The following is a 26,597-nucleotide window of genomic DNA, read 5'->3' as shown; positions in this document are numbered from 1 at the left end:
CGCGTCCTGCCTTCTGGAGATAGACTGTCGCAAGGGGTATAAAGAAAAGAAAAACATAAATAAAAAAACACAGTACGACACAATACAAACAGTGCTTATGTTAGAAAATTCATAGCTTTTTACAGTGAAATCTTGATTGAAATATGCTACTTACATCTACAGTAGATTTCATATTACATCACAGTGCCCTATTTTTCTTTGTGACATTTCCATTCTTAAAGCAATGTTAAAAGAGAAGGGCTCTCTTGTTACTACAGACTCTGTGCATCTTGTTGTATATTCTGAACCTTTGTTTTTAGGATTTGGCCGGATTTTAAATGAAACAATAAAGATGTGCGATTGAATAATATTTAAGAGTATTCTTTAAAATATGAAATTCACCACTGACGAATTACAACCATGTTATGTGGAGAATATGTCATCACTTTTCATATTGAGGAAAATCCAAAATGGCCATCCCCAATTTCTCCCAGGAGATACTTTGCCAGGCCTTCACTGCAGCCACCTTCACTTGCTTTTTGATTGCAACTTCAGCTGCCTTCACTTTTGTCTTCCCTAACTGGATTAAGATCTGGCTATTGTCTTGGTCACTTAAAAGTATTCAATTAGTTTTCCTTCAAATAGTAAATTATTCATAATAGGTTCATCATCTTAGCTGGATAAATCTGATTGCACAGTACAGTTAAGGGAATGAACACCAAGTGATAGTGCAACCATATTAGTTTTGGACAGTAATGAGAGTTCCATGTTAAATAATATTTGTAATAGGATGAATGACTCTACAACAGCAAAAATACCCCCCACCACCAACATTGCTACATGGGAAAGGTTCTAGTGTAAGCAGGCTCCAGAAAAACACTATGAAATTTACAACAATGTCAACCGCAAACAACAAGATGAATAATCTTTGCAATTGTATATCGGAGCGGTCTTCACAAAGCACACCGAATGTGTGCATGTATGCTGTGCCACCCATATTATCCCGTGAAGGTGGGAACATACAGTATATGCCCTGCTCCACTTCTGTTTTCTGATTTATATGGCCGGTGCAGAGCATCATTACAGAATCACTTCATCTTCTCTCTTTTATTACACCACATTTGTTTTCATTTTCCTCCCAAGGCCTGGCTGGCTGAATACATCACAGATCTCCCACGGGGCGACAAGGCCGGCCTCACCACCACAAGAGACAATTGGATGACGGGGACGGATTTAAGAGAATGCGTCATCATTAGAGGCATTAGCATTATCTTGACTTCAAAAACATTATAACGGTATTACCATTACTCTCTGTATTAGTGAGATGAGTATACATATTGGTGGGGGCAACGGTCAAGCTTTGTGGTCATAATGGCAAAAATGTCTAAGTGACAAATGGAGAGATTAAAAATGTCAGGCTACAGGCGGAGCCTTTTTAAATAAAGTTACAAAATGAAAAAAATAGCAATTCTGTCTATACTTATTCCTTTTTTAATCTTGCTGCCAGCTCCCATTTGGGTGATTTAGACAAGACAAGTCATTTGAGACACTTTTGAAGCCCGTGGCTAGAGTGGATAACAGAATCAGCAGTACAATTGCTATAAAATGATTAGGCATTTGGGTTTAGCATAGAGAGGTCAATGGCCGGTTAATGCACAATGTAATACATGAGTGACTCCGTGGAGGAGGGGCATTGAGGTCAAAGTGTGGAGTTCAGACTTGTTTGGGGGTCAGTGTGGACACAGCAGGAGCATGAGTCACTGAATTATGCCCATTTATCACGTTTGCCATTGGACTTCTGTCGAAAATATTTTTCCCCTATGCACAGTAGTCCTGATAATGATTTTAAGACTCAAATATAATATAGGAACACATTCACACAATTTTTGGTACCCTTCCATTAAAGAAGGAAACAGCCACAGTGGTCACTGAACTTGAAACTGATGACACTGGAAAGACTAGAACACATTGAAAAGCCACAAAGCTTGTTGGAGACTGTTATTTGGACAGAGGAGACAAGACTGCAGCTTTTTGATAAAGTCACATCCGCTCTACGTTTGCAGAGGCAAAGATGAAGCATTCAAATAAAAAGAGCACTGTAACACATGGAGTAAGTTTGTTTATGTTCCGGCCTGGGCTACTCTGCTGCATCCAGCACAGGGTATCTTGAATCTGTACAGGGTACCATGAAATCTGAACACGATCAAGGCATTATGGAGTAAAATGTGCTTGCCAGTTTCAGAAATTTACAGCGCCGTGAAAAAGTATTGGCCCTCTTCTCTAATTGTTATATTTTTGCATAGTTTCCCCACTTTGTTTAAGATCATCATACAAATGTAAATATCAGACAAATATAACCCAAGTGAACTTAAAATGCTGTTTGTAAATTGTGATTTTATTTATTAAGGAAAAAAGAAAAACTATTCAAAGTTACCTGGCCCTGTGTGAAACAAGTAATTACCCCCCTTGTTAAACCATGAATTGTGGCTAACCACAATTTTTGGTTAATTTTCACTGATCACACCCAAGCCTGATTACCTCCAGACCCGTTCAATCAAGAAATTGCTTAAACAGAACCTGCCTGACAAAAGAATTTTAAAAAACGACAGGATCCAAAGAAATTCCAGAACAGTCGAGAAATAAAGTACCGTAATTTCTTGTGTATAATGCGCACCCATGTAGAATACGTACCCCCAAAATTGACCTAAAAACTCTGGAAATCCCTTTTACCTATGTATAATGCATTTTTACAATGCATGATTTTGCTTCTACCCATATGATCAAAGCATGAAGTATTATCTGTATTTTGTTAGTTTTTTTAAATAATTATTCAAGTTAAGGACTCTATTTGAACCCGTAATACTTTCTTTTTATTTACTTGCTCTTATTTTGAAATTCACAGCCCTACTTGTATTTAGTAAATGAGAAAACACTCAGTTGTGCTCATGTTTGATTACGCAGGCAGAATTTGTAAGATGTGTATAATTCTTTAAAGAAAAGGGCCAAGTGAACCACATTTAGTTTTATTTTAATGGGATTCAAATTAAACCGTCAAGCATTTCAGACAAGCATTATCATTAAACAAAACATAACCATATAGAAATGAATGATTGCTGTTGTTCAGTCATCAGTCGTATTTAAAAAAAAAAAAAACAATATTTCACAAATTATGCCACGGTATGTAAACTTATGAGCACAACTGTACATATATGCAGTCATACGTACCCCTGTCATAATGGAATGAAAGTGTAGGCTACACCTTTTTCATAATCTCTAGGTGGCGGTGGCATATTAGAATGAAATTGTTCACATTTTTCATAACCTTTAGATGGCGGTGGCATATGGGAATGAAAGTGTACAGCTTTTTCATAACCTCTAGATGGTGGAATACATTTATACATTTGTTTTCCATTTCCCCCTATACCTATGTATAATGTGCACTATTGACTTTTGAAAAAGTCACACAAGAACGACAAAGAGCAAACATTAAACTACTGAAGAGTCCTAATATAAATCCCATTGAACATCTGTGGAAAAATCTGAAACATGCTGTCAGGAGCAGTTTGCTCATGATGAGTGGTCCAAAATAGCTGTCGACAGGTCCACTAGTCTCATGGAGAGTTACAGAAATCATCTAATTGTAGCAATTTCTTCAAAAGGTTGCGCAACAACATACAGTATTAAGTGAAAGGTAGCATAATTTTTGTCGAGGCCAGTTTCATTAAATTTGTTTTCTCAAATAATTTTGCTGGACCACAATTAAAAGCCTTATTTTTGTCAGTTTTAGTCAGCTTGTCCATGGATAAAAGGGCAGTCGGCATGTTTCAAACACTGACTTCAGCTTTACAGGTGCCACGTCAACTGCGCAGGCAATGTACGTTGTGATAATCACAGTAAAAGGTAATCACACCTCTCTAGTGGTCCCACCTGGTATTTCTTCCCCCCGTTAAGGGTGTGGTGGTTTAAGTGGATGATCCAGGCAGTCTTTTAAAGCAGGATGCCCAGCTGCCATTGACTTTCTATGATCCATTATGCAAGCATTTTCCATCCCCATCTTCTACTCAACTGGAAGTTTAAGAGCCTGATCGATTAATTTAAAACTTCAATATTTTCACTTATGAACCACCATTCTCTACTTCATTCCCATGTGCAACGTTGACAGACAGCACTGAAACTGATAGCATCTATATCGTTTCAAGGACGTACAATATCACCCAAGAGCCAAGACTCCTTACATGAATACATAAAGGAAAGGTTTCCAGCTACACTTTTCCATAATTGAATTCCCAAGGACATGGGAAGGGGGAGGGGGGTTCATGGGCGAAATGGAAAAGGTTGAGAGGAGGGTGCACAAATGCTACATTCCAAAGGTTCTGTGTGACGAGTATACACAAAAGAAAATCATATACAAAGACCTCAAAACCATTATATAGGTATTCTTTATGAGTTTAACAATAGAACTGCACACAAGACACATAAGAGTCAGCTACAGTATGTTACAACAAATGAGAATATGATCAGGTTTAAAACAAAAATACAATTAAAAAACAGCCCAGAGTGACAACTGAGCTTGCTATAAGCAGTTGGCCATTCAAACTGCATGACTTTTACTCCCCTGGGAGGAAAATTACTCCTCTGCTCACTGCACTACAGATAATAACCTAGAAGACTGAGTCTGTTTGATGGTTTGGGGGAACCTGCCAATCAAATCAAAGCCAGAGCAAATATATTTGCATAGTTATACTGCAATGAAACATCTGGGAGATTATGCAGACGGTTTTCAGGAAAATATAGTACAGTGTACTCAATCAGCTACTGATAACATGAAACTGAAACTCAACTGGTTACTTCAGAGTGTCATTTAGATCTCATTATTTGCATTTCAATATATGGCTAAAATGGAAAGTACAGAAATAATGTAAGTCAAGTAGAAACAACCCCCTTTGGTTTTGAGTGGGAACTTTCCGACTGTAGAGGTCGGCATCGAGTTCAATGGCACAACAGCGCTCTCTGTTGGTTGATGCTCAGAATATACACTTACAACTGTCAATGAAGTCCACACTAAACGGACACTCCATTAGGTACACTCGCACAATCTAATGAGATCCAGGACACAAAGTTCTACCCACCAAGTAAGAGCCCAATGCTTATGATACTGTATGTTTGGTCTGTCACAGTTCTGAGGTTAGGGGTTCAAACCTCTGCGTGGATGGTTGTTTGTCTCTATGTGCCCTACGATTGGCTGGCCAACAGTCCAGGTTACATCCCGCCTTTTGCCTTAAATCAGCTGGGATAGGATCCAGCTCACCGACCACCAGAGTGAGCATAAGCAGTATAGAAAACGGATAGATGGAAGCTCAGCAACACTTTCCATTGATTTTTGTCTACATACACGACAAGCAACTTCATTAAATACACTTCCCCAAGCTAATGGATATCAAATATTGTTATGACTGTCGAGAGTTAAACAATGTGCTGCTAATTGTGGATGTGGTTTGCAGAAGTGTACAACTGGACTGCATCATAATGAGTGTGGTTTTCAATATTTTGTTTCTGACATGCATCGAAATAAATTGCTTAAAATTTTCAGAAAAACTCAATAAAATGCAATACAGGTGTATACCTCTGCAAACTACAACCATTTTCAGAATTTTGAGGTTATACCATTGTCACTGACTACACATATGATACTGTACTTTTGAAATGTTTAGTTTAAAAAAATGGTATCACATATGCTATACACTCAAAAGTTATGTTCACACTTGATGGAGCAAATCCAAAATACAGTATGGACATACAACTCTGCTTGTCCGGGTCAACTGAAGTTAAAATGACAACATAAACGATGACAAAAAATGTTGGTACAGGCACCAGAAACTCCACGTTGAGATTTTAATACCTCAAGGAACCTGTGACATAGCTTAAGATGACATGTGGCTGACAGATGATAAAGTAATACACTACTCTGTTTTACATGACACTCTCAAAGACATTATTGAAGAATATGTCCATAAAATTGTAGTTTGCAGTAGTGGGCAACAGCACGATACAAACAGTAATGGTAGATTTGAGCTAATCAATATCTACTGGGCGGCACGATGGCCGACTAGTTAGCACACCTGCCTCACAGTTCTGAGGACCGGGGTTCGACTGTGTGGCGTTCGCATGTTCTCCCCATGCCTGCGTGGGTTTTCTCCGGGTACTCCGGTTTCTTCCCACATCCCAAAAACATGCATGGTAGGTTAATTGAAGACTCTAAATTGCCCGTAGGTGTGAATATGAGTGCAAATGGTTGTTTGTTTATATGTGCCCTTGCGATTGGCTGGCGACCAGTTCGGGGTATAGCCCGCCTCTAGCCCGAAGATAGCTGGGTTAGGCTCAAGCACGCCCTCGACCCTAGTGAGGATAAGCGGTACAGAAAATGCATGTATGGAATATCTACTTTAAACTGTAAAAGGGAAGGACTGGTGTACTGGCCCGTCGTTAGATTATGTTTTGGGTTTGTGTTCCTTCACAGTACATATTTTATACAAGCACAGTACAATGTCAAAAAACAACAGTATGTGTTTGATCAATGGATGGACGAATTAATGTTCTGCTCCTCCCCTCCCCCAACATCAAGCTCTCCACATTTTAACATCATGAGACCAAGACAACACCGGATGTTTTCAGAGGGAAGTGGCCTCTGAGCTTAAGAGTGTCACAGAGCATAACCAGCAGAGAGACTAGGAGAGACACAGAAAGGCATAAAAGTGGACGTCTTTGGAAGATGCAACAAAATAAATTTACTTGTGAATTTTGCAGTTCAGTTCCTTGTTAGAGAACAGCACGGTGTGCAAAAAGTTCTGAAAAACTGAAGAGTTGGACATGTGCATTCAAAGTTTAGAGACAGTCAAATGAAGTTCACTTGTGAAAATGAAAGTGCATTTTAGGTTCACCCTGAAATTTCCCACAAAAGCCTAATATCACTAGCTTTTTGTGAGTAATCAAGTACGTATCCTGTGATTCATTGGCAACGAGTCTAGTGTGCAGTGTTTCCTTCGCCCAAAGTCAGTTGGGATAGGCATCAGCTCCCTGCATCTCTGAATAGGATAAGCAGTCTATAAATTGGATGGCTAGATGAATTTCACTGATTGTCCCTGCTAAAGTATTGCAGCAATGCAGTTCTAACACCAGGCCCTTCTTTGGTACAATCGTCGGGTGAAGACAGACCAGGTGGCGGAATGTTCACATGAATTTCAGACTGCGCATCCTGTAACTCGTCACCATGTTCCTCACAAATGTTATGCAGCACACAGCAGACTAGAGCCATCTTCCTGGCAAGCTCTACTTTGCAGTCCAGTTTCTTCGTGAGGCATCTCCATCGCCCGCTCAATCTCCCAAAGGCTTCCTTTAAAACAGACCGTGCACAGTTCAGTTGTGAGTTGTAGGCAACTTGCTCCGGAGTCAAGTGTTCCGTGTCACAGAAGGGCGTCAGGAGCCAGTTCTCCGCAGGGTAAACTGGGCCACCAATGAGGTAATGGCCAACATCACAGCCAGAGATGTTGACTTTGTTTCGACCAAACAACTGCCCATTACTTAGGAGCTCCCACAATGGTGATTGCTGTAGCACTCTGGAATCACAGACACTACCTGGAGAGTCAACGCATATGTCCCAAAAGTGTCCTTTTCCATCCACAACGGCCTGTAGAACGACAGAGTGTCCACCCTCCTTGTTGCTGTAGTGATGGGAGTGCTCATTTGGAGTCGCTATTAGAACGTGGCAAGCACCGATTACACCCACACACTGGGGTGCTCCCCAGGTCCTATGAAACAAGGTGGCCATCTCCACCAATTTGTCAGCATCAGGGCATCTGATGTGGATGGGAAGCAGAAGCTTAATGACAGCATTGCAAAAGTCCCACAAACACATGCACACGGTACTCAGGCCCACACCAAAGAGACGGCTAATGGTGTTGTAGCCACCACCGTTGGAGAGCTTCCAAATTGCAATCGCGACCCTTTTTTCAAAAGGAATAGACAGACGGAAGTTTGTGTCCCTCCTCCCCATAGCACGGCTCACCCGACTGCAGATGTACTCAAAGGACTTCCTGGACAAATGGAAATTCTGCTGGAACTGTGAAGGGCTGAAATGCGGAACAACGTGGTCCCACCAGTGCCGAGAACGCGGACGCACCCACACGGAAGGTGTCGCTCGCCTTGACATGAGCCATAACAGCACCTGATGATTTAGACAAACAAACACAGTATTAGTCCAATAGTGGGGTCATTCCAGAACTGGAGGACATTTTCTGTCTGCCGGCACGCCCACCCCCAAGAAATTGCAAATAATCCATGGACAAAATACAGAAACATGCAGTTGTCGTCTTGTTGTCTAAATTACAGTTTTCCCAAGGCAACTTTAACAGTAGCTGTAGTAAAAGCTGTTTCCTACATATTACTTCAAATACCAAATTACACGAACTAAACTGTATTTTTTCTCCTGTCCCTACCTCTCGATGACCAACTTGCATATCAAATGCAAAAACAGATCAAATAAATGGACTGTTCTTGTTAGTGGAAGATGTTTCACCTTTAATCCAAAAGGCATCTTCAGTTAGAAATGTTTAGGTGTGCAGTCCCTCTATTTATGCCTCAGTGGGTGTGTTCCCTGGGGCTGGTCAACAATAGCAATAATTTTGAGGGTGCATAGGAGTTCGCCCAACAAGTCTATATGTGTTTTGTGGACTTGGAGAAGGCGTTCGACCGTGTCCCTCGGGGAGTCCTGTGGGGGGTGCTCCGGGAGTATGTGGTAGGAGTTCAAGTATCTCAGGGTCTTGTTCACGAAGGAGGGAAGAATGGAGTGGGAGATCGACAGGCAGATCGGTGGAGTGTCTGCAGTGATGCAGACTCTGTAACGTTCTGTCGCGGTGAAGAAGGAGCTGAGCCGAAAGACGCAGCTCTCAATTTACCAGTCGATCTACGTTCCTACCCTCACTTCTGGTCACGACCTGCGGGTCATGATCGAAAGAACAACATCGCAGATACGAGTGGAGGAAATTAGTTTCTCCCGAAGAGGTAGGATGAGAGGCTCTGTCATCCGGAAGAAGCTCAGAGTCTAGGCCCTGCTCCTCCAAGAGGAGCCAGATGAGGTGGCTCGGGCATCTGGTTAGGATGCCCCCCAGACGCCTCCCTGGTGAGGTGTTTTGGGCACGTCCCAGGACACGCTGGAGAGACTATATCTCCCGGCTGGCCTGGGAATGCCTCGGGGTCTCCCTGGAAGAGCTGGACTAAGTGGCTGGGGAGAGGGAAGTCTGGGCTTCCCTGCTTAAGATGCTGCCCCCCCGACCTGAACTTGGATGAGCGGAAGAAAATAAATGGATGGATGGATGGATGGATGGATTCATTCAGGAATATTTTTAAAATATATTTTTCAAGTGTCTGAGTATCTCTATGAGTTGTGCCAAAACGCATCAAAACAGCTGATAAAATATGAAAAATAAAATACTGTATTTCATAAAGTGTACTGCTAGTGGTTGAATTTTATGGTTTATTACCTGCTTTTATTGAAAACTTGACAAAAAAATATCAGACAAAATGTTAATGCATAAATTATCCTCCAAATCTGGAATGAGACAACCACAAATATCAATCAAAAGCACACCTAGAGACCGAAAAAATAGGTCACTTTAGTCACCGTATGATATATAACATTAGTTTGAAAAGTTACCTTCTTTCTGTTACGTAATCTCTGTTGATGCATGTCATGGAGAAGATGAAGAAGTCGATAACGGGTTCCAATGTAGGCTCGCAAAGTCAGTAGCAACATTTTCACACACTCTCTCTCCATTGTGACTGATGTTCTTATTCTTCCAGTTTGAGTTGGCATGACGGTTGGCAACCAGCGTCCGTGTGCATTAGCGCCACCTATTGAACTGAAGTTCATATTTCTACTTCCTTGTTTCCCGTTTGGAGACGTGGAGCGTGACGCACTGATGTATCGCTAGTCCTGCCCCGGAAAAAAAAATAACTTTTTTTTTTTTTTTTTTTTAATCGGAAAACTGAAATTGTTGCAACACATAGGCATGGGCATACAGATCGACGTCGCCTTCGGCTCTGAATCATACGTCAATGTGGTAGCCATATTGGATGTGGAAAAGTGGAGCAATCAGCAATATTTCTGCATTCATTTGCTGCTTGGAGATGTGCCAAGGCTTTCACAGTTAGTCACATTTTATGGGATTAAGACTGAACATCAACATTTGATTGTATTTGGCCATTATAATATCATTTAACGGAAAGAAATTTCCGGCTGTGTGGCTATTAGTATAACCGAAATAATGAATTACACACTTTCTTTAGTGATTACTATTAGTTAAACTGATATAAATTACGAAGTCACAATTACGATGAATCTAAATCAGTTAAATCAGGATCTGAATTTAGATCTAGTTTTTAAGGCGCATATTACATATTTAATATTCATATTTTAATGACTATCATCACAGTAACACTTTACCTTACATTGGAGATTGTAAACATTCATGAAAACATTGTAAAAATACATGTTAGTTTGGTGCTGACTTATACGTCCTAAACATAAGAAGTAAATATCTATCCACATCAAATGTGGGGGACCCAACCCGACCAATGAAGGCTCTATTATGTATCCATCTATCCATTTTCAACACCGCTTACCCTGGTTAGGGTCGCGGGACGCTGGAGCCTATCCCAGCTGACTTCGGGGGAAAGGCGGACTACACCCTGAACTGGTCGCCAGTCAGTCGCAGGGCACATATAGACACGGACAACCATTCGCACTCACATTCACACCGTCAATGAGTGGGAACTGAACCCACGTTGCCTGCACCAAAGTCAGGGGAGTGTACCACTACACCATCAGGGACGGCTCTATTATGTATATAATGTATATTTTTGGGACGAACACCGGGAAAAAAACATTTCTTTTTAGATCCTAGATCCTAATTCCGATTGCTACCGGCCCATATAAGATTTCATGAGGAAAAAAAAACAGTTTTAAAGAAAAAGGGGGATGAGCAGCAATGCTTTTCTCAGCAGGTTTTGGTCAAAGCTCCTCGACACGATGGCATGTAAATGTGAATGTTAACTCAACGAGCACAAGGACCCAGCATCGTGTTCGTGGACTAGCCCAGTCTGTAATTCGTGTTTGTCCCAACAGGAGCACATTCTTGTGTGTGTGCGCGCAAGTATGGAGAAGTCTACACTTTGTGCATTGCTTTTAGCACTCGGTGCATTTGTGCAATTTAACACAGTTTTCACTCAGGATTCTAAAAGCAAAGTAACAGGTAAGATTTGTCTTTATTTTTTTCCAGCTGTTTACTCTGCCTCAAGTTTACACAATCTGGTGTAATTCAGTCTTCTTGTGTTTTGACTCAGGGATTCTCCCAAAAGCGGGCCAATGCCCTCGTCTACTTAAAGTGGTGCCATCACATAAAGGGTGTGCGTGTGATGAAGACTGTCCCGAGGACCACAAGTGTTGCGTCTTTGACTGTGGAGCTGTCTGTGTCCCTCCTTCTTTCAGTATGAGCCACATACATTATTTTTCCTTTTGGAAGTCAATCACTCGTTTCCTTCTGTGGGACACTCCCTTCCACCTTAAATTTTGCTTTTCTTGTAATTTTCTAATGACTTTCAGCTAAAGCGGGAGTGTGTCCTCGTAGAAACTGGGGCTTTGGGGTGTGCGCTGAGTTTTGCTCTGACGACAGTGACTGTCCCAATGAGGAGAAATGCTGTCACAACGGATGTGGACATGAGTGCATTGCACCTTACAAAGGTAAGATTAAGTGGGACCGTTTTCCGTATTAATCCCTTTGATTCTTTTTTTGTTGTTGTTGTTGCTCTGTAACCCTGTATGCTGTTGTTTTCGTGTGGCGTGGTGTGTCAGTGAAGCCAGGCCGCTGCGCGTTGCCCCAAGGAACTCCCATGTGCGCAGAGTACTGCTACCATGACGGCCAATGTCCAGGGGAGCAGAAATGCTGCAGGACAACCTGTGGTCACGCCTGCAGTGAGCCTTGCTGAGTGGACAACAATCAACTTCAGTGCAGCAACAGATGGAGCAAGGAGGAAATGCATTTTCGTTTTTTGTTTTTTTTCTTGAAAATATATTGAGGTCGGTCCTCCAATAACCATCTGCCTCTTTAACGGTGGCCACGTAATAAGGGTATTTTAGATTTTTTTAAATTTTTACATTAAGCACGCAACATTTCCAGTGTGATATTTGTAAATATTGAATACAGTTAGAAATGAGAAATGTGTTGCATGTTGCATCACTAAGAATGCATTAGCATATGATTATACATGTGTCTATGAAGCCTGCTCTTTTAAACAGCTTTAGACACAACGGTACATGAATGAGAGCAGTCAGAGGCAAGTAATCCAATTCAAACATTGATGCACTTTACTAATGTGACCATCTTTTCTCAGCTCAAATAAAATTGTCATTTGGTCCCTTTAAACGTATTTCGTTCACCTGTCATGCAGGGAGAAAAAAGTAAAATGTTTTTGGTACTGTATGGCTGGATGAAAAATAACTTAATGGTGTGGTTATCTGAAGATTCATTCAACTGAAGAGTGGGGAAACAACACATTCCAGCAGTTTGGAAATCAGTCAATGCAGTGTCTTTAATTTAATGTAATAGTAAGATCAATTAGAGAAAATGATGAAAGCAGTTAAAATGAAATAATGTTTTGGTTAAACTATTTTATACATCCACCTGCCACTTAATTAGCTACATCTACACAATATTTAAATGGACAAATTCAATGTTTTTATGTGCAATAATGCTCACGTTTGACTGACACTGAAAGATGTAGTAATTTAATATAATTATGAAGAGTGAATGAAGAAAACAATGTGGTTGCATCAGGGAGGGCATCAGGGGTAAAAACTGCCAAACACATCATGCAAGTGAGACTGTATGGCGACCCCTTATGGGACAAGCCCAAAGTCTCAACAAACACTGAGTGAAGTGATACATTTGTCATGTATGCTTTGAAAAAGGTACAGCTAAAGCCCTGAGAAGATGCCGTTTCCTGTTAAGCTCGCACCCTGCGAATGGGCACTCGGTCAGTACCTACCATGTAGCACGACTGGCCAAAGAAAAGTATCAAATATCATCACCATGAGTGCAAAAAAATAAGTAAGAACTTGGTTAGTATAGAGCCCCAGTTGTCGATCATAATTAAGGCCTTGATTTTCAAGAATGCATATACAACAACAATGCAAAGAAAACATGATCAAAATGCTGTGGTGGGAGTTGTGTTGTTGGGGGATTTTTCTATGAAGGAACATTGGTCGGTTGTAACTGCAAATAAAGCATGAACCTTTTGCTGCAGCAAACTAGTGTTGTGAAAAAGTATTGGCCCTCTTCTTAAGTTATTTTATTTTTGTTTAGTTTCCCTGCTTTAATGTTTAAGATTATCAAACAAATGCAACTAGACAAATATAACCCAAGTGAACTTAAAATGCTGTTTTTAAATGGTGGTATTTATTAAGGAACAATTCAGTTACCTGGACCTGTGTGAAAAGTTGAATCATGAATTAATTGTGGCAAATTAAAATTTTTGGTTAATTTTAACTGATCATATCTAAGCCTGATTACCTCCAGACCTGTTCAATCAAGAAATCTCTTGATTGAAAAAATAAATAACTAAAAAAAAAAAATCTGAAAAAAAAAAAAGACACGATCTAAAGAAATTCCAAAACAGTTGAGAAATAAAATATCTATCGGCCTGGAAAGGGTTACAAAAGCCATTTCGAAAGCTTTAGTTTTCCAGCGAACCATAGATAGTGCCATTATCCTCACATGGAGAAAACATGGAAAAGTGGTGAATCTTCCCAGGAGTGGCCGGGCTATAACGATTACCTCAAGAGAACAGCAATGACTCATCCAGGAAGCCACAAAGGAACTCAGGACAACTTCTAAAAACTGCAGGCCTCCCTTGCCTCAGTTAATAAGCTCAGGGTTCATGACACAACAATAAGGAAGAGACTGGGCAAAAATGGCATCCATTGCACAGTTCCGGCGAAAACCACTGTGGACCAAAAAGATTTGTCTTACTATTGAAGTGCTCATTGAGTCCAGTAGTGCAGTGATTTCCTACCACTGTGGCGTGAGATCGTAAGCTGTGCCACAGGAAATTATTCAACTTCCACTTAATTGGTCCAAAATGTATTTCCTTTTAAATAATTTAGCTTTGTTCATGCATCTATCAATGTGACATATTAACTGTAGTCATGGGCAGAACAATTAAAATGCTTGTCCACTATTTGGAAAAAGGTGCAATTAACCTGTGAATCCACCTGTTGCCATTTGTAAAACAAGAATATGTTTGTGTTCAAACAGGCCCAGATTTTCCACTGAATCAGTCAGAAAATTTGTGAGGAAACCGAGACAAGATCATTATTATTTCAGTGAATATATATTTTTGTGACATTCTTTGGTGGAGATTTTTTATGTGTAAAATGTGAGCCTTTGCTAAATAAAGGTTGGGAAACATTGGACTTGTGGGTATGTTTGCAGAAACTCAAGTGTCAACAAGAGCTCAAAGATAGTCTGTTGTGAGCATGGTTTAGCAGTCCTGAGCTCAAACATTCTGCTCACCTGCTTCCTTATGCCTGACAACTACAAAGATGCTGTCTTCCATTCATTTTCAGTTCAGAGTGTTTGCATGTCCTTAAGCGACCAAACATGATCCTGGAGACATGTATTTGAAATAAATAAAATAAAATCTCAGTTCTCCCCTAAATGAGGCATATCTACGAGTGGTTTTAACTTAAGTAACCGTGTGGAAGGAGCTTCCCATCATGTCTCAGAGAGGCGGCACACCCCGCATTTTCCGGATTACGTTGGCGATCCGTTTGGCCAGTCCCGGGCTGGGCTCTTCTATCTGGAAATTGCGTGTGAGCAGGTTGAACAGGGATCCATAGCCCACAGCGACTACAGTGCATGTCAGGCAGATGACATTGTAAGGCATGCTGAAGTCCGGGGTGGGCAAGTTGACCAGTAGAGGTTCTGTATAGATGCGCACAAAGAAGCTGGATTCTTCTTTGCTGGGGAAGCTGGAAGCAGACAGCAAGACAAACGACACTGGAATTATACAAGAACCTTCTGATCTTGTAGAGTTAGAAAACCCACAAAATACTTACAAACTGTTGAAAAGGGGGCGTTCTTGTGTGGTATTTGTATCCATGGCAACAATGCTTGGTACAAGGGAACTGACAACAGAGGACCTAAACATTAAGGAGAGAAATTAGTCAGATTTTAGAAATACATCCCAATACTGTCCTTGGGTAAGAGTTGAAATCTGAATTAGTGTTTGATTAGCCACTTGTGATTAATTAAAAAAACAAAAAAGAAACAAACCCGACATAGAAGCCGTGATTGGGGTCAGGGGTGTACTCGGTCCACTTGAGCAGAGCTCTCTCAAACTGCACAGTGACCTCAGTGACAGAGTTGGGAGGAAGCTGCACCAGCATTTCCAGCATGTGCGACTTCACACGGTCCTTGGACGGCTCATAGTGGATATAACCTGGAGTAGGAGCGGAGGAAGCACAGCAGTTAAGTAGGGCAGTAACTAACAATGTTTTTAATAACATTCTGTCGATTTTTTTCACCTCCGATTAATTGATGAATCGAATTTTTAAAAAGATTAATTTCCATCCCTTTATTCAAAAACAGGAAATTATTTTGTGCTGTGCACGGCCACTGTAGGGGCCTGCAAGTAAATTGCTTGAGTTTAACAAAAGTCCTTTGAATAGCAAATATAGTCAACTTGAATTCATGAAATCTTATTTGTATAATGGCACTTCAAATGGGCACACATATATGTACAATACAAAGTAGCCTGGAAAAAAACAAAAAACATATTTTGTTTGAATTTTGTTCTTTATGCTCATGTATATGTCTATCAACATAAAATTTTATTGAATTGCTTCAAATGTGTATTTGATTAAAAAGAGATTATGAACAAAGCATCTATATAATTGTTTGTTTTAATACGAGTCCCTACTCTATTAAATATATCATTGTATAAATACATCTTACTCATTTTAGGTGCATTTCGAGGGGTCTTGCATGTGTGAAAATGAACTTGGATGTTGACGTTTACAATTTATAATGTTAAAAAGTACAGAAGGTGGCGGCGGGTGTTATCTTTTTTTTTTTTTTTTTTAAATTAAAATTTGTTGCAGTGTTCCTGGAATGTGTATCTGAGATTATTCTGTTTGTTTACATTACTTTCAGTTGGTGGAACATTGTGATAGCACTGACAATCGTGAAAATTTTGCCCATGATACTCGTTTGTATCGTTTCATCTCGAGTCATAAGCACATGTCAATTGTTGACAAAAGTATTGGAGAGATCATAAACATGGAGATTACTTTCTGGAATAAACTTTTAATTTATTATAAAATATTTATTGTGTAAATGTTTTAACCTGCTTAAGACATCTTAAATCTGAGTGAGTGAGGAGACATGATTTTGTTGCTCTTTACTCACTGGGACTGTTTGCCTTCCCTTTGCTGGTGACGGTGAGGGTGTGGATGTAGAGGCGAAGGTACCAGGGTACCAAGTCCAGCAGCAGCACAGGGAACGACCTGTAGGGGTGGTTGTTGTACATCAGTGTGTGGATCTCTCCAGTCTGCAGCCCGTAACCCGCCACATAGCGCTCTGCGTGGAGCAAAGGGCGCAGCATGTGACCTGTAGGAGGACACAAAAAGAGGACAAGGTGTTTGACAGTCTGATAGGTGAGGAAACGTACAACAAAATTAAACTAAACAGAAATGGTTAATGTCTCTTTCTTTCTGTATCCAGCTATTTTTTTTTGACTCACCATCATTAGATTTCCAGCGAATCAGAAGGTTGAACGAGAGCATCGTGCCAAAGGTGGTTTCCTGTGTTAGGTCGTAGACAGAAAAGGTCCGTCTGTCCCCGAGCGCCACTGCCGGGCTGAGCAGAGGAGTAGCAGGGCTCAGCTCAAACTGCTCCCCCTGTAAAATTACTCTGGAATGTTAGCAGAAATTACTTTAGTGTGATGATTTTTTTTTGTCTCAAATCAAACCTCATCGCTGTCCGAAACGTCAACGTAGATTTTACTGGAGGAAGCCAACGGACATGCGTCTGTCAGGGTGCGGGAAAACATCTTGAAGAGAGACCACTCTGGAAGGGAACACGTGTACCCGAATGTAAATTAATCCCTTCAGTGGCCGACAAACCTCAAATGACTAGCTAGGATTCCTGCCTCGTTTGCCTTGTCCGGAAGTGTGAAGGTCAAAGACGACGTTCAGAGTCTGTCTCAGCTCCCACAAGGTCGTTGTGCAGTGTGTGTCCTGACACATGGGTCGGATATGCACTGCCTGGGAATGAAAACTGCTGTGGAAGAGTTTCTCTGACTTTAACAGAACAGCGAGGCCGGCCTGTGGGAGCAAAATTTCAACATCAGGAAGCAGCGAGTTTGCTAATGTTGGTTAGAAACACTGAATTCCCAAGACAATGCAAAACAAATGATGGTGACAGATGTGTGGTAGAATATACAGTCCCCTCCAAAAGTAGTGGAACGGCAAGGTCAATTCCTTTTTTTCTGTTGTATACTGAAAACATTTGGGTTTCACATCTAAAGATGAATATGAGACAAAAGTTCAGAATTCCAGCTTTTATTTCATGGTATTTACATCTAGATGTGTTAAACAACTCAGGATAGAGCACCTTTTGTTTGAAGCCACCACTTTTCAAGTGAGCAAAAGTATTGGAACATGTGACTGATGGGGTTTTCTTGTTGCTCAGGTGTTGCCTTTTAGACTGAGTGCTTAAACATTAGCTAGTGCTTGTTTTTATCTTTGAGTTTCACCTGTCAAAACTGCATTCTCTGTTAAGCAAACGTGAAGACCAAAGAGCTGTCTATGGGAGAAAAGCAAACCATTTTGAAGATGAGATTAGAGGGAAAATCGATCAGAGCTATTGCACAAACATTGGGCATAGCCAATACAACAATTTAAAATGTCCTGAAAAAGAAAAACTACTGGTGTACTGAGCAACAGACATGGAACAGGTCAGCCAAGGGTATCAACAGCAGTTGATGACAGAAACATTGTGAGTGCTGTAAAGAACACCCAAAGACAACAGTCAGTGACATCACTACCAACCTCCAAAGGGCAGGGGTGAAGGTATCACAATCCACTGTTCGAAAAAGACTGAGAGAAGAAATATACAGGTCATACCACAAGATGCAAACCACTCATCAGCAAAAAGAATCGGAAGGCCAGATTGGATTTTGCAAAGAAGTACAGAGAAGTTTTATGGACTCACGAGACCAAGATTAACCCCTACCAAAGTGATGGAAAGACCAAAGTGTGGCGAGGGAAAGGCTCTGCTTATGATCCAAAACACACAAGCTCATCTGTGAAGCATGGTGGCTCATCTGTGAAGCATGGTGGCTGTAATGTCATGGCTTGGGCTTGCACAGCTGCCTCTGGAATGGGCTCACTAGTCTTTACTGATGATGCTGGTAGCAGCAGAATGAATTCTACAAAAAGTCTACAACAAACCATTTTGTCTGGCAATTTACAGAAAGATGCATCCGAACTAATGGCGAGAAGCTTCATCGTGCAACAAAACAATGACCCAAAACACACTCCCAACACAACAAAGGACTTCCTCAGGGGGAAAAAAGTGGAAGGTCTTAGACTGGCCAAGTCAATCACCGGACCTTAACCCGATAGAGCATGCATTTTACCTCTTGAAGATGAGACTGGAGGAAGAAACCCCCAGAAACAAACAAGAACTGAAAGAGGCTACAGTAAAGGCCTGGAAAAGCATTTTAAATAAAGAATGCAACAGTCTAGTGAAGTCAATGGGTCGGAGGCTTGATGCAGTTATTGCAAGTAAAGGTTATGCCACCAAATATTAAATGTTATTCACTGTTATTCTGTTCCAATACTTTTGCTTACTTGAAAATTGGGTGGCTTCAAACAAAAGGTGCTCTGTCCCGAGTTGTTTAACACAGCTAGATGTAAAAAACATGAAATAAAAGCTGGAATTCTGAACTTTTGTCTCACATTAATCTTTTGATCTGAAACCCAAATGTCTTCAGTATACAACAAAAACAAAGGAATTGACCTTGCCATTCCAATACTTTTGGAGGGGACTGGAGCAAGACTCACCTTGGAGCCACATGGCAAGAGTTTCTTCCAGGGTGTCAGATTTTCAGTGCAAACAATCTCACGTGGAAGTGTGGCGTAGCGGAGGAAGCGGTGGTCTGTCACTTTGAGGGAGACACGTAAAGCAAAATTAGCATCACGCCAAGCCATACTCATCAATCGGTTCATTTTTGTTACTTTAGACCAGAACAGTTCAAATGGTAAACTTTGATATACAGTAGCTTGGGCTCCCTCCAAAAGGCATGTCGGCTGTATGGCAACAGCTGCATTAGCAGCACCGTAAATAGCATGCAATCATCCTGAACAAAAAGTGTAACCCAACTGTGCATTCAACCAAAAAGAGAAATGTAACAATTGACAGTGCTGCCTGCTGGCATTCATTCTCATTTCAAATGGCACAGTGTCAAGAGCTCACTGAAAGTGAAAACAAGTCCAAATAAAAGCACTTAATGATGCTTGATGGTCTCAAAGATAAATAAGTGGTGCTGGTCTAATAAATGTGTTAAGTATATGCCATATGTAACACATCAGTCATCTTCTGGAAGAACACTGTAAAACACAAATGAGTACACCTTCTTTTCAAGTAAGATTTGTATAATACATTTATCAGTGAACACAAGAAGATCTTTCAAATCACTGCAAACGCCACACCGATCCACCTGTCGATCCCACGCGCCATTCTTCCCTCACTCATGAACAAGATCACGATACTTGAAATCCTCCACTTGCGGTAGAAACCCCCCGACTCAGAGAGGGCACTCCACCCTTTTCCGACTGAAGACCATCCCCTCAGATTAGGAGGTGCTGATTTTCATCGCAACTGCTTCACATTTGGCTGCGAACCGTCCCAGCGAGACTAGGAGATCATGGCTTGATGAAGCCATCAGTTCCGCTTGGCCAGCCAATACCCATCAGCTGCCTCCGGAATCCCACAGGTCAAAAATGCCCGAAAAGGATTCCTTCAGCTTGACACCATCCCTTACCACTGGTATCCATCAAACGGGTTCGGGGATTGCTGCCACAACACGCACAGAGAACTTTACAGCCACAGCTCTGTTCAGCCGCCTCAACAATGGAGGCATGGAACATGGTCCACTCAGATTCAATGTCCGCTGCCTCCCCTGGGACGTAGGCGAAGTTCTGTTGGAGGTGGGAGTTGAAGCTCCTTCTGACAGGGGACTCTGCCAGACATTCCCAACACAATATGGTTTGGGTCTGCTAGATCGGACTGGCATCTACCCCCACCAGCGTAACCAACTCACCACCAGATGATCAGTTGACAGCTCAGCTCCTCTCTTCACTCAAGTGTCCGAGACATGCGGGCGCAGGTTCGATGACACAACCACAAAGTCGATCATCAAACTGCAGCCTAGACTGTCCTGGTGCCAAGTGCACATGTGGACACCCTTATGTCTGAATATGGTGTACGTTACGAACAATCCATGATGAGCACAGAAGTCAAATAACAGAACATCACTCGGGTTCTGGTAGGGGGGGGGGCGTTCCTCCCAATCACGCCCCTCCAGGTCTCACTGTCATTGCCCACGTGTATGTTGAAGTCCCCCAGCAGAACAAGGGAGTCCCCAGCCATGGTGGAGGGAGCATGATGGTATGGGTGTGCTTCACTACCTCAGGGCCTGGATAGCTTGCCGTATCAATGAAGAAATAAATTCACAAGTTTATCAAGATATTTTGCAGAAGAACATTAGTCCATCTCTGCAACAGTTGACGCTCAACAAAGGGTGGGTGTTGCAAGAAGACAATGATTCAAAACACAGAAGCAAATCAACAACAGAATCGCTTCAGAAGAAGAAAATACATGTTCTGGAGTGGCCCAGTCCTGACCTCAACCCGATTGAGATCATGTGGCATGACCTCAAGAGAGCTATTCACGCCAGACATTACAGGAATATTGCTGAACTGCGACATTTATATTAAGAGAAATGGTCGAAATTTCACCCCGATCGCACATCTGATCTGCATCTACTGGTTGAGGTTATTGCTGCCTTCTTCCTCCCTGTCCTATGTACGTTATGCTCTATAAAAGTAAAAATATAAAAACATATAATTGTTTGTGTGGTATTAGTTTAGGCAGATTGTTTTTTTGTGCAATTTAGACTACTTTTTATTTCTTATGCAGAAATTTAAGAAATTCCAAAAGGGTTCAAATACTTGTTTTTCTATTGTATACAAATTTATACAAAATGCAAACAGAGCGTGCTGAACAGTGTCAAACGTTACCGTTGCCTATACCCAGCGGCTTGAAGGAGGCGCTGGGCTGAATGCTGTTGGTGGAGTCAATGAAGTTCAACGAGGCGCAGAATATCCCAGACAAAACATTTGTCAGCTCACTCCATGTGCCATCCACACTAAAATACAGAAAATAACAGCTTCACTGTAATATGCTTTTGGATTAATAATAAACATTTATAACATTTATTAAAAAAAAAAATTAAAAAAAAACAACAAAAAAAACAGAACCTTAACTTAAAAAAAAACATGTTTCCACTAGTAATCACAATGGGGTGATGTCATGGCATCATTCTAAAGAACTACTCACTCTGTTACGGAGTCCTGGAACCAGACCCAAATCTCAGCTCCAGGGGGAGACGGCAGATAAGGCTGCCCCCACTGCATGGTCCTCCAGTATCCCTGTGTAAAGGAGATGTGCAGCTCTCGCACAGAGAATTTAGAGATAACCTGTCCCAGAGACTTGGGAAACAGCCGGTAGTGGGACACTGCGGAGAAAAAGCAAAACGAAATGGGGTGTGTGTTGAACAAAAATATGAAGAAATGGACAGTAGTTCATATTAGTACTTTTAAGTTTATACCATGGGCCATAGCCAGTCACAAAGACTAAAGCCACCCTATGGATGCATGTATGACAACACTTCTTTCAAGTCTACATTTTCCGTACTTTTCTGGTTGTAGTGTCCCAAGTTTTAAATGCAGTGTTAAATAAGATGGGCACATATCTGTTCCAATTGCTATGAGTGAGTTACATATAACAAACATGACATTTATGCAGTTGCTAGCTTTCCCCAAATTACCAGAGAGATTGATTTATTTTCTAATCTTAGTTACATGTTTGCTTTCCACTAACAAAGCGCAAAACCCTGTTAAAATACGGGAAATGAGCCGTCTGTAAAACACCTTGCTATCACTAATCAAGTGGCCAACCTTTACAAATAACTACATTTTCCAAATAATTGGAATTTCAAACATCTGCTTTTACATTGGAAAAACGATCAAAAGTTGTAACTATTTTCTGACGTTATGGACCAGACCAGTGACTGAATCATAATTATGTTTGTGCATTTTCTGCAATTTGAAGTAAAGGGATATTTAAAAAATCTAATTCATCAATTAAATGAAAAAAATAATCAACAAATTAATATATTATTGAAATAATAGTTATTTGCGGCATGGTGAACGACTGGTTAGCACATCTGCCTCACAGTTGGATGCGGGTTCAAATCCGGCCTCACCTGTGGGGCGTTTGCATGTTCTCCAGGTGCCTACGTGGGTTTTCTGCAGGTACGCCGGTTTCCTCCCACATCCCAAAAACATGCATGGTAGGTTAATTGAAAAATCTAAATTGTCTGCAAGTGTAAATGTGAGTGCGAATGGTTGTTTGTGTACGTGTTCCCTGCGATTGGCTGGCTCCAGCACACCCCCAACCCTAGTGAGGATAAGCAATACGAAAAATGGATGGATGGATAGTTGCAGCCCTAAATTCAGTAATAGTCCATTTCTAGCTGTTGAGCACCGTTTCCACTAACAACATGGCTGCGAACAAAGAGGAGCTAGTTTTCAAAAGCAGTTTGTTTAACCATCTTAGAAAATGTGATTGCTAGACTTTTAAAAAAATACTGACTTTAATTAAGAAACAAACAACATCATGTTCACATTGTTTAGTATAAGGGTAAAAAAAGGGCCCTACGAAAGGCAATCACTAAGTCAATCGTGCTCAACATTAATAAAGACATGCTGGTGCCCAGATAGACGTTGCAAAAGCAGTGATTATACAGGTATGTGCCAAAAAAAAGTAATATCGAGGGACTGTTCGTTTATTTCAATCATTTGTTTCAAAAAGTGACACTTGTATATTAGTTCACCAAACACAAAAAGAAATATTTCAAGCCAATTTCTTTCAATTTTGATGATGACGGAAGAAAGACCCAAAAAAAATAAACAAATCCATCCATTTTCTGAGCCGCTTCTCCTCACTAGGGTCGCGGGCGTGCTGGAGCCTATCCCAGCTATCATCGGGCAGGAGGCGGGATAAACCCTGAACTGGTTGCCAGCCAATCGCAGGGCACATATAAACAAACAACCATTTGCACTCACATTCACACCTACGGGCAATTTAGAGTTGTCAATAAACCTACCATTTAAGTTTTTGGGATGTGAGAGGAAACTGGAGTGCCTGGAGAAAACCCACGCAGGCACGGGGAGAACATGCAAACTCCACACAGGCGGGGCGGGGATTGAACCCCGGACCACAGAACTGTGAGGCTGACGCTCTAACCAGTCGTCCACCGTGCCACTTAAACAAATCCAGTATTTCACAAAATTAGAATATCATGACAAAGTTCAACACTGTAGGCTCGCTGTGTCCCAATCTGTGTCAGCTAATTAACGCAACCAACTGCAGTTGTTCTGCTCAGCCTTTAAATGGTCTCAGTCTGGGTTAGTCTGCTTCAGAATCATGGGGAAGACTGCTGACTTGACTGTTGTGCAAAAAAAACCATCATTGACACCCTCCGTAAGGATAAAAGGTCTCAAAAAGAAATTACAGAAGAAGCTGGATACTCACAGAGCGCTGTAACAAAGTACATTAACAAAGTACATTAACAGAGTGTTAAGAGGAAGGGGAAAATGTGGCCGGAAAAGGTGCACAAGTGACGGGAAAGACCGCAGTCTTGAGATGATTGTCAAGCAACGGCAATTCAGAAATCTGTGGGAGCTTCATAAGGAGTGTCACTAAGGCTGGTGTCAGTGCATCAAGAACCACCACATAGAGACGTCTATATGACATGGGCTACAGCTGTAGAATTCCATGAGTCAAGCTACTCCTGAACCAAAAACAATGTCAGAAGCATCTGTACTGGGCTAAGGAGAAAAGGTACTGGTCTGTTGCCCAGTGGTTCCAAGTCCTCTTTTCAGATGAAAGTAAATTTTGCATTTAACTTGGAAATCAAGGTCCCAGAGTCTGGAGGAAAACTGGAGAAGCACAAAAGTCAAGCTGCTTAAAGTCCAGTGTGAAGTTTCCACAATCAGTCATGGTTTCAGGACCCATGTCAGTTGCTGGTGTGGGTCCATTGTCATTTCTCAAGTTCACAGTCAACGCAGCTGTCTACCAGGAAATATTTGGAGCACTTCATGCATGCCGCTGCCGACGAGCTTTTTGGAGACAATGATTTTATTTTCCAGCAGGATTTGCCACCTGGACACAAAGCCAAAACTACCAATACCTGGTTTAATAGCCATGGAATAACAGTAGTTGATTGGCTAGCAAACTCGCCTGACTTTAACCCCATTGTAAATTTATGAGGTATTGTCAAGAGGAAGATGAGGGAACAGAAACCCCGAAATGCAGACGATGTGAAGGCAAATATTAAAGCAACTTGGGCTACAAATTCTTCAGAACTTTAATTTTGACTATCATAGCGATGCAGATGAGACACAGTTATATCTACCAGTGTCTCCAGATGACTACAGTTCAATTACGGTGTTGTGTCACTGTCTAAAACAGATAAATATCTGGATGAGCCAAAAAAAATTCAATTAAACCACAACAAAATTGAGATAAATTTTTTGGGCAATAAAGAAAAGAGAATTGCTGTTAGTAAATACCTGGAGACACTCTCTTTAAAAACCAAAGACCAAGTCCGAAACCTTGGTGTTCTGATAGACTTTCAACAGTCATATCAAATCAATTACTAAAACTGCCTTTTACCATCTGAAAAAAATATCCAGAGTGAAGGCTTGCATGTGTCAAGCAGACCAGGAGAAGCTCATCTATGCTTTTATCTCAAGTAGACTATTGTTATGGTCTTCTGACTGGACTCCTTAAAAAGAGCATTAAACAGCTGCAGCTCATTCAGAATGCTGCAGCTCGGGTTCTGACCGAAACAAGGAGGTCAGAGCATATTACTCCAATTCTAAAGTCTTTACACTGGATTCCAGTCAGCTTTAGAATAGATTTTAAAGTTCTGTTACTAGTCTATAAATCACTCAATGGTTTAAGTCCTGAATATTATAAATGAAATGCTAATGGGTTATAAACCCAGTAGGGCTCGGAGATCGACAGACTCAGGTCGAACAGTGGAGCACAGAGTCCAAAGAAAACATGGTGAAGCAGCATTTAGCTATTATGCTGCACACAAATGGAATAAGTTGCCAACAGAAGTGACGTCAGCCCAAAGTGCGCATGTTTGTAAGTCCAGGTTAAAATTCTCTCTTTTCATTTCTGTTTTTCAGATCCTTTTTTGTTGGTCACATGAACTATTCTAATTTTGTGATCTATTGGATGTTTTTTTTTCCTGCCATAATCATCAAAATTGAAATAAATGCTTGAAATATTTCACTGTGTGTGTGGTGAACTAATATAACAAACAAGTTTCACTTTTTGAAACAAATTATTGAAATAAATGGACTTGCCCTCGATATTCAAATGTTTTGGCACATACCTTTAAGAATCACTGCTAAACCATTCCTTTCGCTGATGCACTCCTTCCACGGTTATCTCTATACTTCAACTCTCTTCCACAATGCTCATCGCTCTGCAGTTCAGTTGATCCCGAGTACTCGAACCTTCAACCGAGCTCAGTTTGAAACGTTTACAGTTGCTTTGTAAATGTAGCTAACTGCTATCTTACCTTTGTTTCCTCCGATGAAATCTGTTTCCCACAGGGTACGGAACTGAAAGCTAGCGTAAATATCCCCCGACTGTAGCGGTCTGATGACCAGTTCCTCCTGAAAATCATCTTTCTGTGGGGGGCCGGTTGAAGGGACGACAGTGACCGGCTCGCGATGTTCTTGCTTGTCGGCAGCATTCCCTTCTCCCACCTCGGACGCTTCCCATGTCCTTTGCTCGGTGGTTTCTTCGACTCCTTGAGCGTTTTTGTGCTCCGGGATATCTTGGCCATTGTCCAGTGAAGAGTCTTGGCTGTGTGCGACGACAAATAACGACAAACTAATAAGAAAAACCATGGCACCGCACCTGTGCTGTGCCATCTTCTTCCTCTCGAAAACCAGAATAGTGTGATGACTATCGACTTCCGCCTTTACGTCATAAATCAAGCCACCCAATACATTTGCTTGTAGGAGTCACGTGACAGTAAATGTCCATGCTTTCTTTTGCGTTTTCTTCTTTCGTCACTTTATATAATTATATATATATATATCGCTTTAATACCACAATGCCAATGTCTGA

At 41.2% G+C, this 26,597-nt stretch overlaps 3 protein-coding genes across 5 annotated transcripts; 1 reads left to right on the top strand and 2 right to left on the bottom strand.

Moving 5' to 3' along the window:
- Window positions 1–2,759: 2,759 nt before the first annotated feature.
- On the bottom strand, window positions 2,760–9,873 carry zgc:113227 (uncharacterized protein LOC541506 homolog). 2 transcript variants are annotated; one of them, XM_061782837.1, is made up of 3 exons: window positions 9,689–9,870; window positions 8,042–8,200; window positions 2,760–7,832 (listed from the first exon to the last, which is right to left on the bottom strand). In XM_061782837.1, exons 1-3 carry the CDS (start codon window positions 9,724–9,726, stop codon window positions 7,106–7,108), a joined length of 924 nt encoding a protein of 307 aa, XP_061638821.1. In that variant the 5' UTR covers window positions 9,727–9,870; the 3' UTR covers window positions 2,760–7,105. The 2 variants fall into 2 exon arrangements, with proteins under 2 accessions (XP_061638821.1, XP_061638813.1); XM_061782829.1 differs by having other exon boundaries at window positions 2,760–8,200; window positions 9,689–9,873.
- A 1,266-nt stretch (window positions 9,874–11,139) lies between these two features.
- wfdc2 (WAP four-disulfide core domain 2) lies at window positions 11,140–12,455 on the top strand. Its single transcript, XM_061782865.1, has 4 exons — window positions 11,140–11,285; window positions 11,377–11,520; window positions 11,636–11,773; window positions 11,885–12,455. Exons 1-4 carry the CDS (start codon window positions 11,189–11,191, stop codon window positions 12,016–12,018), a joined length of 513 nt encoding a protein of 170 aa, XP_061638849.1. The 5' UTR covers window positions 11,140–11,188; the 3' UTR covers window positions 12,019–12,455.
- A 346-nt stretch (window positions 12,456–12,801) lies between these two features.
- pigt (phosphatidylinositol glycan anchor biosynthesis, class T) lies at window positions 12,802–26,435 on the bottom strand. 2 transcript variants are annotated; one of them, XM_061782848.1, is made up of 11 exons: window positions 26,041–26,435; window positions 21,717–21,894; window positions 21,398–21,525; window positions 19,160–19,260; window positions 17,242–17,416; window positions 17,062–17,159; window positions 16,834–16,990; window positions 16,500–16,700; window positions 15,366–15,531; window positions 15,149–15,232; window positions 12,802–15,061 (listed from the first exon to the last, which is right to left on the bottom strand). In XM_061782848.1, exons 1-11 carry the CDS (start codon window positions 26,396–26,398, stop codon window positions 14,812–14,814), a joined length of 1,896 nt encoding a protein of 631 aa, XP_061638832.1. In that variant the 5' UTR covers window positions 26,399–26,435; the 3' UTR covers window positions 12,802–14,811. The 2 variants fall into 2 exon arrangements, with proteins under 2 accessions (XP_061638832.1, XP_061638840.1); XM_061782856.1 differs by lacking the exon at window positions 26,041–26,435 and adding an exon at window positions 22,645–23,488.
- Window positions 26,436–26,597: the final 162 nt, after the last annotated feature.

The sequence above is a fragment of the Phyllopteryx taeniolatus genome, chromosome 1, assembly GCF_024500385.1.
Source record: "Phyllopteryx taeniolatus isolate TA_2022b chromosome 1, UOR_Ptae_1.2, whole genome shotgun sequence".
Classification (NCBI taxonomy): domain Eukaryota; kingdom Metazoa; phylum Chordata; class Actinopteri; order Syngnathiformes; family Syngnathidae; genus Phyllopteryx; species Phyllopteryx taeniolatus.
This window is presented reverse-complemented; position numbering and strand designations above follow the sequence as displayed.

Coding starts and splice junctions, on each gene's coding strand:
- zgc:113227 (XM_061782829.1), bottom strand. CDS start 9,847: ATGCCAACTCAAACTGGAAGAATAAGAACATCAGTCACAATGGAGAGA. Junction 8,201..9,688: donor GATTACGTAACAGAAAGAAG/GTAACTTTTCAA, acceptor CTAAATCATCAG/GTGCTGTTATGGCTCATGTC.
- wfdc2 (XM_061782865.1), top strand. CDS start 11,189: ATGGAGAAGTCTACACTTTGTGCATTGCTTTTAGCACTCGGTGCATTT. Junction 11,286..11,376: donor TTCTAAAAGCAAAGTAACAG/GTAAGATTTGTC, acceptor GTTTTGACTCAG/GGATTCTCCCAAAAGCGGGC. Junction 11,521..11,635: donor CTGTGTCCCTCCTTCTTTCA/GTATGAGCCACA, acceptor AATGACTTTCAG/CTAAAGCGGGAGTGTGTCCT.
- pigt (XM_061782848.1), bottom strand. CDS start 26,398: ATGGCACAGCACAGGTGCGGTGCCATGGTTTTTCTTATTAGTTTGTCG. Junction 16,701..16,833: donor TCGCTGGAAATCTAATGATG/GTGAGTCAAAAA, acceptor GTCCTCCTACAG/GTCACATGCTGCGCCCTTTG. Junction 15,062..15,148: donor CGCCCCCTTTTCAACAGTTT/GTAAGTATTTTG, acceptor GTCTGCTTCCAG/CTTCCCCAGCAAAGAAGAAT.